The 18,607-nt window shown below is 27.3% G+C and overlaps 1 protein-coding gene across 4 annotated transcripts in view; it reads right to left on the reverse strand.

Moving 5' to 3' along the window:
* Nucleotides 1-791: 791 nt before the first annotated feature.
* The window catches only part of LOC112603638 (rho GTPase-activating protein conundrum), a 63,090-nt gene continuing 45,274 nt past the window's right edge, over nt 792-18,607 (reverse strand). For all 4 annotated transcript variants that reach the window (XM_025352318.1, XM_025352320.1, XM_025352321.1 and 1 more), the window contains 12 exons: nt 17,178-17,561; nt 14,976-15,085; nt 5,675-5,817; nt 3,735-3,891; nt 3,531-3,666; nt 3,242-3,413; nt 2,829-3,176; nt 2,539-2,728; nt 2,272-2,455; nt 1,957-2,123; nt 1,675-1,865; nt 792-1,051 (listed from right to left, as the gene is read on the reverse strand). In XM_025352318.1, the coding sequence (XP_025208103.1) occupies nt 942-1,051; nt 1,675-1,865; nt 1,957-2,123; nt 2,272-2,455; nt 2,539-2,728; nt 2,829-3,176; nt 3,242-3,413; nt 3,531-3,666; nt 3,735-3,891; nt 5,675-5,817; nt 14,976-15,085; nt 17,178-17,561 (2,292 nt within the window). In that variant the 3' untranslated portion in view covers nt 792-941. The remainder of the gene's footprint in view (nt 1,052-1,674; nt 1,866-1,956; nt 2,124-2,271; nt 2,456-2,538; nt 2,729-2,828; nt 3,177-3,241; nt 3,414-3,530; nt 3,667-3,734; nt 3,892-5,674; nt 5,818-14,975; nt 15,086-17,177; nt 17,562-18,607) is intronic.

An 18,607-nucleotide genomic window follows, 5' to 3' on the forward strand; every position in this document is an offset into this window, starting at 1 on the left:
CAATTATTTGTGCAACTACAAAAAAAATATAAAACTGAATAATAATTAAAACAATAAAAAAAAAAAACAGATGACAATATTAATAGCCTATTATTGTATACTACAGCGTTTTTCAATCTTTTTACTGTGGCGACCCATTTTTTGAATTTCAATCTTTTAGTGACCCCTACTATTATTTTTTTTATTTACTGGCATAGATTATTATTAATGTTCAATACTATAAGTACTGTATATAATGAAGTGTTTTGTGTTTATTGATTTTATTTTTTCATTACTTTATTTTATTATTTGAGTTTTTAAATGTTTGAATTAATTTAGACAAATTTTAAATCATACGTTAGAAAACCTAAATAATAAGTTGACGATCCCCAAGGGGGTCGCGACCTCCAGGTTGAGAAACATTAGTATACTATTTAATATTTTTATATATTGAGTTTTATTGCTTTTAATAATATTTTTCACAAAAACCGTGTGATGACAAATGTTACTGAGTTTTGGCATTGTCAAAATGTCAGATAAAAAATATTTAACTTTTAATTAAAGAAAATATCAATTGTAAAAACAAAGAAAATATAGTTATATTTTAAAAATTGTATAATATATAATAATTTATCTTGTCCCTTGTTTTATTCATACAACATTTTAATCGACAATAAAGTAAATAATAAAAAAATAAATATATATATATTTATAAATAGATTACGTCATTATAGTTGTTGGTATCATAATTAATAAACAAGTAGGTAGCAATAGTAATAATAAAAATAATAATAATACAAATACAAGTTAACAATATATAAGCATCTTAATAAAATGTACAGTATAAAATCTCGGTGTCAACAAAACTATATAAAATTATATGATGGATTTTTGGTTTTACTTTCCTTACTGATCATATAGAAATAAATTCAAGTAACGTAAGTCAAACTACATTATGTCAGTCATACGTGTGTTATGCCGTTTCTGTGATCACATTTGACAAACCACTGAGCGTTCGGGTTTGCTTGGTATACAGCCATCATGTTGGCGGTGGGTTCTATGCGCCGTTGACCTATACACAACCGTAAAAAATACACATCAGTATATTATATTGCCGCCAAATAATAGCACAAGAATGAATAAAATGTGTAATAGGTACGCCGGATGTAATTTAAGTTTTTATGAATTCGCTAGTTAACGTGAAACACAGTGAAAAAAATATTAGTTATTGAGCATATTATTTTAAAGGTTATTTCAGTCTAATGGTTTTAAGTTTTTAAAAACACGTTAAACGAATAAAAATTTTTATTTTTTTCACCATTAATAAGTAGAGCATATTGTCGTATAATATTGATAAATTAATTCACGCTTTATTTCAGATTTTAAACAGACAAAAAGAACTGTCAGTTAAATAATAGAGTATAATTTTTGTTTTTTACTTTTTGCTAAGGAAAAAATAATTTACCATTTTAGCACACACTAAAAATTATTGTTCGAACGTGATGAATTATATGACTAAAATTTTTAAATTCTAAATTTATTTTTTGAACACACAATTAAATTAATATTATAATTTGAAATAACTTAAATTTTTTATAGGTTTATAAGTAAATACAAAACCGTTCGATTGAGAAATCAATTAAAGAATTAATACTTATTATTTTATAATTTAAACGATTATATGTAACGCATTACCGATATTGCCACCAGTCTCGTATAGGAAATGTGTCCGAGTAGCCATATCAGGATCAGCAGTAGTTAATAAGCACGACAAGTTTCCATTGGGGGCAAGTTCAGTTAATGCCCTTGACTTGAGGTCCTTACGGCCGGGTTTGCCATTGTGTCCATTTTTTGTTACTGTTTGCTTAGCAGCTTCTTCCACAATCCTTCAAAAGTGTAATAAAGTAGTAATGAATGCGTAACGATAAATATAATAAATATGCCATGATAATACTACGGTTTATGGAGTATACTCACTTAAGTATTACGTCTCCAACTGTGGTGGAATCAGATAAAAACAACGGTATACCGGAAATTCGAAATTGAGGTGCATCAACGCGGACCACACCGTCTTGATAATCTACCTCATTATTGATCTTTTTGGTGACAATATCTGTTTTCTTTTTTCCAAGGAACCTTCTTACCTGAAATATATAATGGTTATCATAATTAAAAATATGATAAAATAATAATAAATAATGATAATTTAATTACAGGACCACCTTTTTAGTGTTATTTATAAAAATAACTGATAATAACATAAATAGAAAGTGTCAAGCAATGTGTACTCACGGGATTATTATTTTCTTTCAGTCTGCATTGATATAGTTCATTGTTGTGTCTAAGCTGGGTCATAAGGTCGTTAGGAACTAGGCATAACTCTTCGATGTGGTTCATTAGAGTTTCGGTTAGACGGCAGCTTCGGGCAGCCTGATCCAGATGTGACTGCAAGTCTTTTTTCTCCAAATGCACGGACCTAATAATAATAATAATAATAATAATAAAATAATATATAATATAATTTTTACATTAACGAGTTTTATTTCGTTTATATCTTACCTAGGGGGGAATAGAGACGGTGCAATGATCATGGCCACGTTATGTTCGGTCATTTTATTTTCTAGATCGTGTCTTTGCTGATATTCGACCAGCTTAGACATGAATTGTAGGAGGGCACGCAATGTGGCCCTGTTTTCTGCAGGTAACAGTAGCACCAATAGGTTTAGAGCTCTTACAGTATCTAGTACAGCTGCAAGTTAAGAATAACAAAATGGTTTAAAACGGTTTAATAAGACCCTCCTAATCAATTCATAAAGCATGCAATTGAGTATAGGTCACTAGATACTTACAATAACTCTGGTAAAAAAAATTGACCAACTCATGAGTGAGCAATAACTCGGGCAAGTCTCTGAGCAAACGTTTCAGGAAAGCAACTAGATCATGAACAGAACATTTTTCTAACAGTTGATCAGCTTCTTCATGCTGCTTGGTATAGAAACACTTCTCAACAGCACAGCATAATTTATCGACTTTTGCCTTAGGAGCTGCCATACGTAATAGACCTTGCTCACCCAATCCCCGTTTCTCCAACTGTCCAAGTACCTTCTGGACAATCAAAGGTACTTGAACTCGGCGGTTGGCGATAGCCTCATCACGGTCGACAAGCGTTGACAACGAAACACCGAAAATTGTACCTTCTGATAAAACAATAATAAATGATTAAGTAAAATTTGTAATATTTGTCTGAGTTTGTTTTAATTACCTTCTCTTCTTTTGCGTTTATGTGGTTTTCCTTTATGAAACGGTATACCAGCACTGTCAAACATGGAGGAAAGTTCGAGGAATAATAAAGGGCGTAGTTTAGCCAAATCTTCGTCGCTTAGAGAGTCAGGCCAAGTCCTCCCAGTGTTTTCGTCGACGGAAGAACAGGATTTCTGTAAGAAGTTAAAAAAAAAACCGTAATTTTAATATTTAATCAGGTGTTTATATTGATCTATTAATGTGTTATAGTTTCAAAGGCAGTATATACTAAATATAATTTATATGTATACCTCCAATTGATAATTGTTATTTTGCCACATTTGTTCGAATCCCACGTACTGGGAACTATCCCGGTGATTATCGTTTGGCTCGTATAAACAACCGTGACTGCGGGTCAGGCTAGATTGAGGCACTACTAAATCCATGCTATTTAAGCACAAAAAGAAATTTAACATTACAGTAGTTATATAAATAAAAAAATGTATTTATCATACTTAGGAGAACCGACGTGTTCGTCAGAAGAACTTGAGTATAAATGGAGTGGATCGCTACCACTACGATTTCTATCTTTGACCATTGGTAACGGTTGTTGTTCGAATTTGTAGCCACGTACGGTGCCAAGTCTTTGAAAACCAACCATTGTAATACCATCTGTAATAATAATAATAATCAACATTATTAAATAATTTTTCAAGCACTCAAAATTCCTATTAAAACATAGTTATTAAAATTTATTATGAAATAGGTATTGTAACGTAACTATATATTGTAATGTATTTTGGTTTGAAAGTAAAAGTTAAAAAAAAGTAGAAATAAAAAAGTGGAGAGATTTTAGTAATTGACTTTAATAGCTGGTGGTTGACAAAATGTAATCATAAAATTATTTTCATGAGATTTAAATTAAAGTTAATTGAGATTGAATGATTTAAAGTAATAGCGATATAAACACATAATAGGTAAAATTATATAGGTACCTAATAAGTAAAACCTTGAAATTATTTAATTTATGATATACCTACTTAAGTTATAATAATTATATTTGTAAGGGAAATCGGGCAATGATTATGTATTTACGAGTCTCCCGATAGATTAGGATTTCTTAAATATTACTGAGCAACGGAATTAGGCCTTTAACTAAGTATAATAAATGAATCCCAATAATGTATTAATATGCAAACAATACGTTGTAGTTTGAACACTATTCTGATAAATTTTAATCACAGGGTATTATTTAAATTAGTAAAAAATATTTAAGTCATTTTAATGTCATTTTGAGATACATCCCTCAGATAAAGGTACTTGATCTCAAAGGCAGACCAGCTTTAGCACGAAGCGATTTTTGTTTGGAGCTCTTAGATTATTTAGTATTTGAGTCTGTGAACCTTCATGTCTGTTGTCACAATAATTTGTTATTTGACACTTATAATCATTTTATTATTCCGGGATAAATATTCGAGTAGTTGAGTGACGTTATTAGTGTTTATAATATTTTATTTAATACTGTAATGAGTACATAAACTAATGGTTATTTATTGTAATGAATAATAGTAAAGCATTTTGTTAAAATAATATGGTTTTTCGACTTTATTCATTATTACTACTCGATTGAGTACTACACGGTTACAAATGTTAAAATTTTTTTTTTTATTGAGTATATCCATATTCAAATTACAATAGGTTAATGTAATTTAAATTGATTGTACTTAAATTTTTTTGTACTTGAATATATTTTGATAATATTTAAAAAAGTTTAAGTCTAAAATTATTGTTTAAGTTTGGTATACACTATACACTAATTCATAGCTCCTGCGGATGATTTGCAGAATAAAATATATTGATTTATATTAAGAAAACGAAAAAATACTCCTATGACTAGAGATCAGATTTATACTCTCTTAAAATAATTTAAATATGTTTTTATGTGGTTTAAAAGAGGCAAGATATTCCCTTAATAATACCAGGTATATGATGTTTTATGTCTTTAAATATTTAAAATATTTTTTTTAATATTCTGTAAGAAGAAAAAAATTATTAAAATTATTCAGTTAATTTATTTTATTTTCTCTATAAATTTACAATAATAATTATTTGGTGCATAAAAATAATATACAATCTAACAGTTAATTATTTTTTTTTGGGAAAATATTTTCAAAAAAAAAAAAATATCATTTTTTATTCTTAAATATTCTTTAACGTATTGAATATTTTCTAACCCTTAAAATATACTTTTTATGCAAAATATAATTTTTCTATGAATTCCATTTTTTATGAATCGTAAATATATTTTAATCTTATTTAACTGCATGTATTAGAAAAAAATATGTGAGTTATAAATATCCGACCTCGACGACCTCTACTTATAACGATAGGTACTTAGGTACTTTATAAGTTATCACTTCTATGATTACGTAACAGTCAAATGTATTATACATACCACTTTCAGAAGCGACGATACCATTATTGCTTCGATTGCTTCTGCGAAATATGTCTCTTGATGGTAAAACTGGTGCACTGGGTATTCGGCGGACATCTTTTTTTGAATACGCGACTGCCAGTTCGTGATTGGGATCCGTATATCTGAAAACATATTACATCAATGTATTTTGTATGTAATTAATATATGTGTTGTTGATATTAGTTTGTTACTAATCGTATTTTAATTTTTTTTCCGCTTAAAATTATATCGCCAGTAGCAAAAGTTGGTACCTAAATTAAATATTTGATATAATATAGAACAGCAAAATACTTTTTTGTTGAGCTGATCGAAACTACTATTGTATTTTACTTAAACCAGGACAAATATGTTTTGTATGAATTTCACTCTTCCTCGGGCCATCACTTAGTTATTACGCACTATTTAGTCGTAATTTGGATATTACACGCAATGGGCAGTACTCTACGAGTCTGCGACGTACGTAAGGTAAAAACTAATTCAACATTACAAATTGGAATAGTGAATATTCGACAAAATTATCAATTATTAACGATAAGTGATAACAACAATTGTAGTGGAGATCAGGAAAACAATGAACTTATTCATCAATAATTTTTGTCATTGAGCTGGTAAAATAGTTTTATAATGGATTTTGTCAGTCCATTAAATAATCAAGTTTATTATTTTATCATTAGTAAAAATAAAATTGTTTTTTTATTATAGAAATATGTTTAGTAAAAAAAAACAAATTTTAACATAAATGATTGAAGTTAAATAATAGCAAAATTTACATTTAACCGTCCCAAAACACTCTTTGTACAACGGGACGCTTACTAAACTGTTTATTTAAAACAAGTATAGCTCCGGCCAAACTGAGAAGTATGGTACCCTATATAAGGTCGTATTAGCGCCGACGTGCATACGTGTGAAGTAATAGATTTGGATCGACCGGTCAAATGGATAATAAAAAACGAGTCAGTATATATCCTCGTCCGCATCTAATTGTATTAGGTATTATTAATACAGGATGATGAATGCACGGTTTCAAGGTGGTATTATACTATCAGTGAGGTTTCCCGAGAAAACATATATTACTTATACCAACACGTATACCCAAGCATGTCATATTTTTAATTACCCACGATATCCTTGACCTATCGAATGGTCTGGTTCATTAAATAATATTCAAAGAACATTTTTATTATAACACTGTAAAAATATTCAACCCATATCCATAGCCGGTATACAAAATAAACAGTTTCACTCTTAATGTCTGTGTGAACTTTGTCAAGTGAACATCTATTACGTAGTGCGTAGCTGATATATAATCATTTAAAACGAAAATGTACTTACAAAATGATTGTGTTGTGGGTTTGGTTGGTTTTTCGGTTAATAATTACATATATAAGATATTATACGAAAAACCTCTGTGTAACCCACACACACACACAACAGAACTTCACCAAAAATATAAAACCTATTGTGATGATAATATATAATATTATATATATATATATAAAAAAAAATTGAGTTTGCTAAAACAAACGAAACAAAACGTGACTAGCTTTCGTTTTGCAGTGGTTAATTCATAAGCTATTGTTTGGTCGTGTCCGTGGCTTATTAATTCCAACCTTGACTGGTGGGAAAATTCAACGCGGAGAGTAAAAATAATAATAAATATGTACTTATACGCATAGACTAAAGTACGAGAGAGACCGTTTACGGGAGCGAGCGGGCGCTTAATTACGAGAGTGGAGAGAGCCTTGGAACGGCAGGAAACATAACAAATTGTACAAAAAAAATGATATATTATATTACATTATACTTTCCGACGAAAAAAAACAGTTAAAATTAAACTAAATAACAGTCGTTAATGTACACACTCGACAGAAGGAAGGAGACGAGGCGTAATAAATAATAACGAAAACCCGTGTATTCCGCAAAACGCATTATTATTATCATTAATGAAAGCGCATTAAAATACATGTAGGTAGTCGAAAGCAAAAGCAAAAATGTATTAGCACCGTCAATGCACATTCATCTGAAAGTATTTTTCAAAAAATGCATACTTTCTTGCCTACCAGTACAAAATGGTCAATTTAAAAGCTACATCAATTTTTTTTTTTGGGCGTTTTCAGTGATTTTTAAGAAAAATAATGTTATACGTTTCTAAATTTTGTTAACCGTTAGAATTTAGATATATTTATAACTATTTTACTCAATTTTTACAAATGAATTCAATTTTATAGGCATTATTATTACCATGGTGACTTTATAGGTTTTTAAATTTGATAATTTGAGTGAATTATAACTTAAGTAAAAAAAAAAAAAAATTACATAAATAATTAATATACATATTAGATTGACCGACATAATAACGAAAACTAATAGACAGCGATTTATCGTTGTTTATGAAAACGTATGTGAGCAGTTAAAATGTAGACATAATATTATGTAAGACCAAATTATGAGTCAGAAAAAGACAAAATTGAAATAAGGCACAGATGCCAATCAGTATTTGCATGATTACCGCGCCAATGCTTAATCTAATGGTATATTATCAATGTATCAGATTTTCCAATTAAATTATTATTGTTATATTTGGGGCTAGGCTGACGTCATAGCTGGTATACATGCAAAATAGTCGGTAATTTAAATAAAAGCAGCATTTTTGTACCTAAAATACTCGGCTATACAATAGTATAAATATATTACATAAATGTTCGAGTATATAATATAATATTATACTTGTATAATCAAAATAAATAATCATAAATAAAACATGTTGCATACAATAATAATAATAGTAATGCAATATGGTATCTAAGCTGTTAAGTGTAAATTTACAGAAAAAAAATCGTTGGGATTAATATCACGGTTTAGTGGGCAGTGGCATAACTACGAAAAGAAAAGCAGTCCGGACGTGCGGTGCAGCCCTATAGGAGGTCGTAGTTGCGCTCTCACCAGTTACCACCACTATATACATAGGACATAGGTACGCTATATATATATTATAACTATTATTTAGTTGTTTATCGTTAGTCGACCAGTTAACGTCGGTATATGTGTATAATATGTAATAAATAATAATAATAAACGCACTAAACTGTTTAAGACGATTGGCCACGGTCAGCCACCTCGCGGTCATACATCGAGGTTCATTATTTGGTTTTCAAACACGCGAATAATCATGAAAAAAAAACAAATTACCCCGTTGTTGCAAAATTTTATAGCACAATGTAATTATACCTATTTTCCTTTAGGAACAATGTTTTTAGTTTGAAATGTCTTTATCAGGTATCCAAGCAGGAATACTTAGTATCCCCAAATCATTAAAATATAATCATGATTTACTGATTTTATTAGTTGCATAATAATCAAAACAAAAATGAATCTAATCAAAATTTTATTGGATATAGTTTATTATATTTTTTAATTTAAATAAAATTGAATTATTGCAAAATGCTTTTTCAAAAATATACAAAATAAAATATTAATTGTAAATTAAAAAATTGATGTTTCGCAGCATCAACAATAATTGACCAGAAGTGGTATAGCCACGGTGGAAGTGGGACAAGCAACCACGCCTCTTCATAATTGCTGTATTATCTATATATTTAAATTTAAAATACTCATGCGTTAACTTTTAAATTATTAATTCTTAATTCTGCGATCTACAACGATAGAGGAGAGGATTGCGACGGACTAACTATATGTTAGTAAATATAAATAAATCTGAAAAAAATCACAGGACCGAAAATTCTTTAAGTATTTTACGAAAAATGATTTCACATGTATTTTGGTATTGGACGAAGGAAATAATTATTAAAAACCTTGGAACTCATTTTGTTGTATAGTAGATCTCGAAAATTTCTACATCATCAGTGGGTTATCTACTGTTTGTTACGTATTAACCAACTTCTAAGAATGTTTTATAATTTATTAAAAAATATTAGTAATACTGCAGTAAGTTGAACTTGAACTAATTTTTGATAAAAAATATCATATAATATAATATCTTAGAACTTCAGTAAATATCAACATATCGTAAATAGGTTAGGTAAAAAAGATTAAAATTAGTGTAAATATTTTAAAAACAATGATAAAATTTATAAAATGTGTAATTATAAAAAGTTTGAAGATTCTAAAATTATTATTTTTTTTTAAATAAATGAAATGAATTTTTTTTTTATTAATCCATTTTTTTAGTATCCAATTATAAAGCAATTTTAATTTTAAGTAAATATTAAAAAATACCACGGTGGCTATGTATTTTCAATATTTGAAAATTGTTGTGAGAATCACTTAATATAAAATTTGTATTTATTTTTTAAGTGCTAGGTATTAAAATTTAAAATTGTATGCATTTTTAAATTATAAAATAGTATATGAATTATTGTTATTTTGATGAATTTTATCAACGTTTTAATTTCAAACGTTTATAAAAAAAATTGTGCACGTGTATTTTTTGTAAATTTTAATACTTTTTCAAGTTTTTTGACCGAAAAAAATTGACCTCCCCCTTTGCCAATCTAAAATTCTTGTTTCACCTATGTTGATTAGTAAATTGTACGTTTCCAATATTTAGCATAATGCGTTAACAATAAAACAATGACTTTTGAGCACAATTCCAAATTTGTTCTCTTAGCATACAATATCACCTGGTAGAATCATTTTTTTTATTAACTTTGGTTGATAGAATCTATATATAATACACAGTACACACGTAATAGAGTTGAACAAGTAAAACATGTAATCGCAAGTATATTGGTATATAAAACAACAGCAGATTATTATATATACTTAATGTTTATACTAAAAGTATATATATATATATTAGAATCAGATTATAGTAAATTTTGGTATTAAAAGATTTTATTTACATATACGTTTAATTGAATTTTAAATTTGAATACAAACCTTGAGAAAAATAAATATCAAATATTATTTTATGAGTATACCCGTATGCTCTGTTATACGTATATTACGTAAAATATGCTAAGGTGAAACATTTTATTTGTATGACTGTTATATTGTATTATACATTGTAATTGAATAACAACGTTTTCTGATAGTGAAATCTTATAAACTATAAATTAACCACATGACGTTAATATATGTAACATAAATTGAGGTAAAAGAAAATGAAGGTCACCGAAGGAAAATTGATTCGGGTAATAGGACTTAAACATATTTTATAAATATAAGATTGGCAAAATTTTGCAGTGTTATATAGATTATAGAATATATATTGGGGATTTAAAATTACTAATCTAATGAATGTAGCTGGTAATTACTTAATTTTATACGAATACTTTATTATAATAAACTGCTGTGAAAATTTTGATCGATCAGCTCTTTGTAGTTAATAATATATTTGATTATAACTACAAACGTACATCGTAAAAAGTTTTAAAAAAGTTATAAAATATAATTACACGAATGATCTATTTTTTTTAATAATTAAGAATCTATATATTCGTACCTTAAATTATATCTTTTTAATTGTTTTAAAATTTCACCTTTTAAAAAAGATCAATTTTGTATAGGACTTTACCATCATAGTATAACATAAAGTGTTTTTCTATTATGTAAAATAATTATAAGTCGATAAAATAATACTTAAGGCAATTACCTTTTGGAATTTTAACGATGCTATATTATAGTAGGTATGTGTATAGCTTATAAATATAATTTTATTACATTAATTTCTATTATGTGTAAGAATTTTGATTGGGAAATAATAAACGTATGATTACAAATTTAATATAAATTGAATAGTTTAGTTATTTTATTTTTACCATAATAATCTGAAGAGTTGTATTTTTTATTTTCAAGTGAAAACTATAAAAATATTTGTAAATCGTTGTTGTTGTTTATGAATGTCTTTTTCTTTTTTAAATTTAAAATTTAAAATGGCATTATTTAATGAACGATTATTGTAACAAATAAAAACTTTACTCCGGAATTTTTTAAAAATATTTGATTATGAAACAAGTGCAAAAAAAATAAATGGTACATTTCAATGGTTTTTGTATACGACATAGTAGACGTTAGTACAGTTTTATGGGAATCAATAATTTTTTTACTTAATTTTTGACACGCATTTAATGCGAGTGTTCACTGATTGTATGCTGTGAATTAGTATGCCCTATGTCAACAGGCAACTATTGTTGTAAAATTTAATGATATGTAATCAGTATAGGGTATACTGGTATACGGTAGAAGGTGATACCGAATTAAAAATAATATAATATTATAATAGTATTTTTTGAAAACGGTTTATTATTATGACTTCATAGTTTTTGATCATATTTTACTATATTACACTGTTATAGGGTATTAAGTGTTCATTTATACTTGTACAATGATATGACGTAAATGGCACGCGGTTATTGTGCGTACTAGCCAGCAAAATCGAATAGTAGAATTAAATTAAAATGTGAGGAAATGAACATAATATAATATGTATATTATTATTTATTATACGTACGAATGATATTTGAGTGTAAAGAATGTCACTCGAAGTGTCAATTTTCAAAATTATTTCCAAATACTTAGGTTCATATTATATAGTAATGGAAAATTAATATTATGTATTAAATTATTATTACTTATGCATAGACAATTTAAAAAAAATTTTCAATTGCGTTTAGTTAATGGCGTGTATGTATGTATGAATTAAAACCAGCTATTACTGATATTATTTTTGTAATGAACTCAAACGGTTTGTATTACATATCAAAAATAAGCGTTATCATGTTTATAAAAAAAAATAAAATGTTAACATAAATGTCTATACTTTATATAATTATAATGTGTACGGTAAACCTATGTATGTTTTTAGCACGCTAAAGGCTTCTCGTTTATCTATAAATATAAATAGTTCTAAAATTGAAATCTGATGATTGCTGGTGCATATATTTAGTGGCATACGTGAGGTGAGGTATTTTTTATACTTTGAACATGAATTTGAGCTTGGACCTCGAGTTCGTCAATATAATAAGTAGTTTTTACGTATCTGTTCAAAAATAAATTTCTCATCAGAAATATGTATTATTAATAAAGGCTAGGTTATACATTTTATTAAATTTAGGTAAAAATATGATACATTTTTTGTTACGGTTTATGATATTTTCCTATCTCTTCCCATACCAAATTGCTGACTACTTCACTGTTTGCGGTACACAGAGTAGTGGACAGTGCATATAAACATTGGATTTATAGCTGACTACAGTGAAGCGTGCGGGAAGACACGCACGCATCTGCGATATTATAACATGGCTAATAAAATATTGGACCATCATCGGTTACTACTCAAATATTAATTCCTGAAACCCGTGACTAGATTACCAGCACCGGTTTTAAATGATTATTTTCTCATCCTGCCGTGTCCTATTATTATTTGCACGAATGTACGATACAGGTAGGCGATTTATGTCAGATTGCACAAGCGGTATTGAAATTGGGTTACAAAAAAAACTTCCGTTGTCCGATGATTTGAGAAAATCCAATGAAATGTGATCCATGGGATATATTATATTGTTGTAATCGTAAATTGAAAATAAAATGTTTTGTTATTTTTTCTAGTTTAGAAGAAATGTCAGCAATATTGCTGTACAGCATATATGTAATGCCATACAAACAAAATATTAATTTACAATTATTATCAAATGTATTTATAAGAACCGAACATATACAATCATGTTTTGAATTTGATTCAAGCTACTTTGGATATTTTTAAAAGTAGCAACTACACAGTAGACATTGCAGTATTGTATAATTTAGGTATGTTGTACATTGTATAAAGTTCTTTGGGTATTTACTTTGCAAAGACAATAATTACAAAATAGTTACCAGTTATTGCTCTCAACAATTAAGATCAAATTACATTTCACTAAAGTCAATCAAATTCGTATTACAAATGTTAAGATCTATTAAATATTAGGTATTAATATTTTATATATTGTTGAAAAATAAATTTATATTTTAATGCTATACACAGTTTGTAATAAATTCAAGCACTTCTATATGCGAGGGTCAAAATTCAGTTTTAATACTTAAATTGTCTTTAGATTAGGCACATATTATGATTTATGAATATTAATTTTTATCTAAAACGTTTGACGGTTACCCACATATGCGTTATAATTATCTTTTTGACTGCACGCATATTCTTTATGCAGCCTGTATTTTAGTGCATAATAAACATCATTTCCTACCTCAGGCTAAATATATAATTAACTCGTATGCAATAAATTATTAAATGTACCGTATAGTGTAGATTGGTAATTAAGTATTTAAGTCAAGATGAAATATATAAAGCATTGAATAAAATTATGCGAACAAAGGATATAAACGATTTATATGCATATATTCGTTAAAATTATAACAGTTTCGTTGTGGGAGTTACTTGATATCCATGTATGATTGTATAATATTATATACTATATAGCCATAGGGATTCATAAAATCTCTAAATCGAAATAATCGTAGTCCAGTGAATCTAATATGAATTAAGCAGAAAGTTTGAGACACGTCTTCACAATCGTCATATTAAAAAAAAAAAATTGTGTTAATAAAATATAATGACTGTAGTATTATACTGCTGTAATAGTTATAGGTGTAAGTACATTGTACACGTGAAATGTGGACTAAAGAATTATAAAATTAAGTGATTGTAGTACCGTACTACAAACAAAACTTAAATCCATATAATATTGTTCATTGTACTACAGAGCAGGAACAATATAAGTAAATAAATATGTTTGAATAAGTATAATATTTTTATACATAAATTATTGCAATATGGTGCAAAAGTGTGCTTGTTAAGAATTGATTAAATTCATTTATTTAAGCGTATTAATCTATTTTGTTTTATTGTGTGTGATTAATGACTTGCAAACACAAAGAAAAACGATTACAAATCATTTTGTGAAACCGTATTAGCATATTATATAATTCACATACCTAATCGATTAATGGAGCTATGTGTGACGCTCGAAGATAATATATATATATATATATATATATAATTAATTTTGTGTTAATGACTTCTATTTCATTAGATATCACTTGTTTCGCATATTTCTACTGATATTGTAGTCCAACAATAACTAATTAATTTCATTGTAAAGTTATTTTACGAGTGTATACATTATTTTTATTGCTTTTTAACAATCTATGTAAGTATTACTACTATTTGTTTTATACACGTTTTTACATTCGTAAAGTATTATGCAATATTTCTTGCGATTCATATACGGGGTCAGTAACCCAAAAACTAAAATTGTCTACTCACTTAGGTAATGGCGTAGGTACTGCTATTTCCGTTTGAGTCCATGACATGGGTGGACTGTTTGAATCCGAATCTGGTGTTGCGCTTCTAGATCTAGAACTGGAACTCAAACTCTGAAATATTGGACAACACATGTCAGACACAATAATTCTAGTTGTACACATAAGAGAGACTAAGAAATATTACTCAAAAATAATTCACAGTAGGTATATTTTCAAGGAATTTTATCACAATTATAGTCAACATAAGGTATGAATTACAATCAAAATTCGATAAACAGTTTGACAAGAACACATTAAAAAAATATTGTTTAATCGTCTAAAGATCTGATCGTTAAAAAAATCGGCAGTCGGCACATAACCATTGATAATATGATGGATTTGGCATAGGTTGGTTTTTATTAAAACCATAGATTTCTAGGTATTTAAAGATCTGTGATTAAAACTTAACGCTTGAAAAATCCCATGGATATCTTTATAGTAACAGTGTGGTTCAATATAGTTATGTATATAGTTCGTAATAATCATAATAGCGAATGGTATATTATCATGTATGAATATTGTATATGTTAGGTACCTATAGATAATATTTAGTGAATATGACGTAAAATCATACGCTCGATAAACCCGATATTCCTCTTAATCTTAATTTTAAATTAATTTTAATTTAAATCTATATAGCATACTGGTTACTGGCCGTAGTTTTACTATTGTGAAATTTTAATTTATAAAAGCATAATATATTTATATTATTTAAATGGCTTTAAAAAAATAATTTTAATTTTATATATGTTTAAAGTATAATATGTATTGTATTCATTTTTTAATTTGTGTTTATTATATTATTCTCTTTATCTATTACTTGTTAGTCATAATATGTTAATCAAATATTTTAATTTTCATTACCAGCATAGTAATTGTCAGTTATAATTAAAACTATAGTTAATCTGGGGCTCTTTGGGTATGTTACCCATATATGATTACTCACATGGCTATCCTTTATGCATTTTTTATATACCTATGCACACAACGTGTAAATTCTCAAATGCATTTAACTTTGTAGCGTAATTTTATTATTATTTTAAAATACCTGCTAACTGTGTTTTAATAAAAATTATTTTTAACTATGTTCGAAGAGTGTTACAGATGTATCTTAAAATAAACAATAACCAGGAAAAACATCTATTGGCGGAAAAAAATTTAATTTAAAGATTTAATGCAAATACATGAATACAAAAATATATGTATAGCATAAAATGCTATTGTGTACACGCATATATACCTTTAATAATTATTTGAAATAATCTAAAAATGTTTATTTTTTTAAGAACTTCATTATCATTATATTGGGCTGGTTTGTTTTGGACATATTATTATTTTGTTTGCCTGTATAATTCCAACTATAGTCACCACCTAAATTGTATAAAGAAATTTAGACTCAGCTTATTCAGAATTGTAACATGCCACTGTTTCATTAGATTATTTTTAGACATATAAATTGTAAATACAAAATACACAATGTTTAATTTGTATAAATAATTTAGAGATACACGAATAACAAAATGTAAAACAATGACATTAACATTTTAGGTATAAAATATTATTATTGTCATTATATGATTATATTCTCTGCTTTGTAGTCTAACCTGATGAATTATTGAATTTCCAGAATTTCCTTAATCCTTCAGTCACGAATAAAATATCAGACAACAGTATTTTACATAATGATATAATATATTATCAAATAATTTACGGATCAAATAAGAACTTAGTAATAATGGATTATCTAACGCCATTAAAAAAATAATAATCATAAATTAGTGTGTCAGTAAGTACCTACTGTAACGCCCATAGATGTTCACATAAAAATGTAATTTATTTAGTAAATCCCAACTCTAACCAGTATGAATATGGTGTCTTATTTCTTAGTATTATAACGCATTTGTACCTAATACTTATAATCGCTTGTAAAAAATGTCTGACGAATAATATTAGATTAATGAGCTGTAATAGTAGTAAGTATTCAAGTATTCTTTATTTTCAGACTATTTTTGTACACTGATGAACAATACAAGAACGACAACTTTTAGTTAAAAATTATCGATATAGTTTCTAGCTCCAAAATATAAATACCGCACTAATAATATTGAATAATTATTATTGAATATATCTCCTATAGTTTTTTTCAGTGAATACTCAAACTTACTTCAAAGTCGCGGAAAACGTCTCTTATATCAGGTTTTTTGTGCCTTGCCTTTAGCTGTCTACCCCTTTGTCTAACCGTATGATTGAGTGAATGTACTCTCAACCTGACAGCGTCTGCTTGTCTGGTGGAGAGATGTCTAATCGCCGGTTCAAGTTCCGAATCCGGAACTTCGCACCCGTTCTCGAATGATTCAGTCAAAAACGACAGACCAGCGGAAGACAGCCAATCGGCTTCCACAGCGCCTTCCGGTAAGTGAGTGGCAGCAAACTCTTGTTCTGGTGGACATTCCTCATCCAGGTAACTATCAAGTTGTCTAGTTTCTTGGATGATCTTATATTCATTCCAATAGTCTTCGAAATCTTGACTCACATCAGTCTCCATAATCTAAAAAGCAATTGAACAATTTGATCAGTATATTTTAAGTACATATATATTATATATAGTCATAGCTATCTTTAATATATGTAGATATAATCATATACCAATATATACGAGTATTTAATAATATTTAATATTGGATAAATTTTAATTTAAATCTTAGCGGTGTGAGGTGTGTTTAACTTTCAAATCTTTATACAAGGTGATTCATTAAGTAAATACGTTGTTTTATGATTCTACGGACTTTCTATTACTCTAACGTCTCTAACACAAACAAATCAGACATTCTCAACGAATCACCCTGTGTTTATTAATATAGTTTAAACTTCGTTAATTGTCATAAAAATGTTATTATATATTGAAGAAGTTATAATGAATTTATATATATATTATAAATGTCAGAAAATCAACCTGAGTACTTAGAAAATTTGAACTTATGATAAAATTGTTTATCCTTGTATGATAAATTTTATTAATTTTTAAATTAATGATAATGATAATTAATTTTATTATATTCTGCGGCGGAATCAAGTTTTAAATTGTACAAAAGAATAATTAATAAAATAAAATTATGAATTTATTATACATATGTCTTGTATTTATATGTATCAAATAAATGCTTTTTAAAAGGTTTATTCTTTCAAATTTCAATGAGTTACAGCTTTATTTTTTAACAGTTAGAGTATAAATATATTTGAAATGCAGTATAAGTTAACATTTTCAAATATAATTTAAGAACCATAGCTATTTATAAATATTTTAGAAAATATTTAAATTTTAACAGTTTTAACATAAATTTTAATTTGCATAACTACAAGACTATCAGTAAGGCTGAGAAAGTTTCAAAAATTGTATGACATGTTATAAATAGCTTTAAATTCATATCAGATAACCCATATCGATATCTCTGATGTTATAATAGTTGAAAATATTGTACAAGTTTAATTAAGCTATTTTTCTTGAATATTAATGATACCATAAATAGATTTATTATCGAAGTATAATTCGTATACATTTTAAATAATATAAACACGTGATTTAAAAAATGCATT

Source organism: Melanaphis sacchari, unplaced genomic scaffold, assembly GCF_002803265.2.
Source record: "Melanaphis sacchari strain LSU unplaced genomic scaffold, SCAv2.0 Contig10_pilon_pilon, whole genome shotgun sequence".
NCBI lineage: Eukaryota > Metazoa > Arthropoda > Insecta > Hemiptera > Aphididae > Melanaphis > Melanaphis sacchari.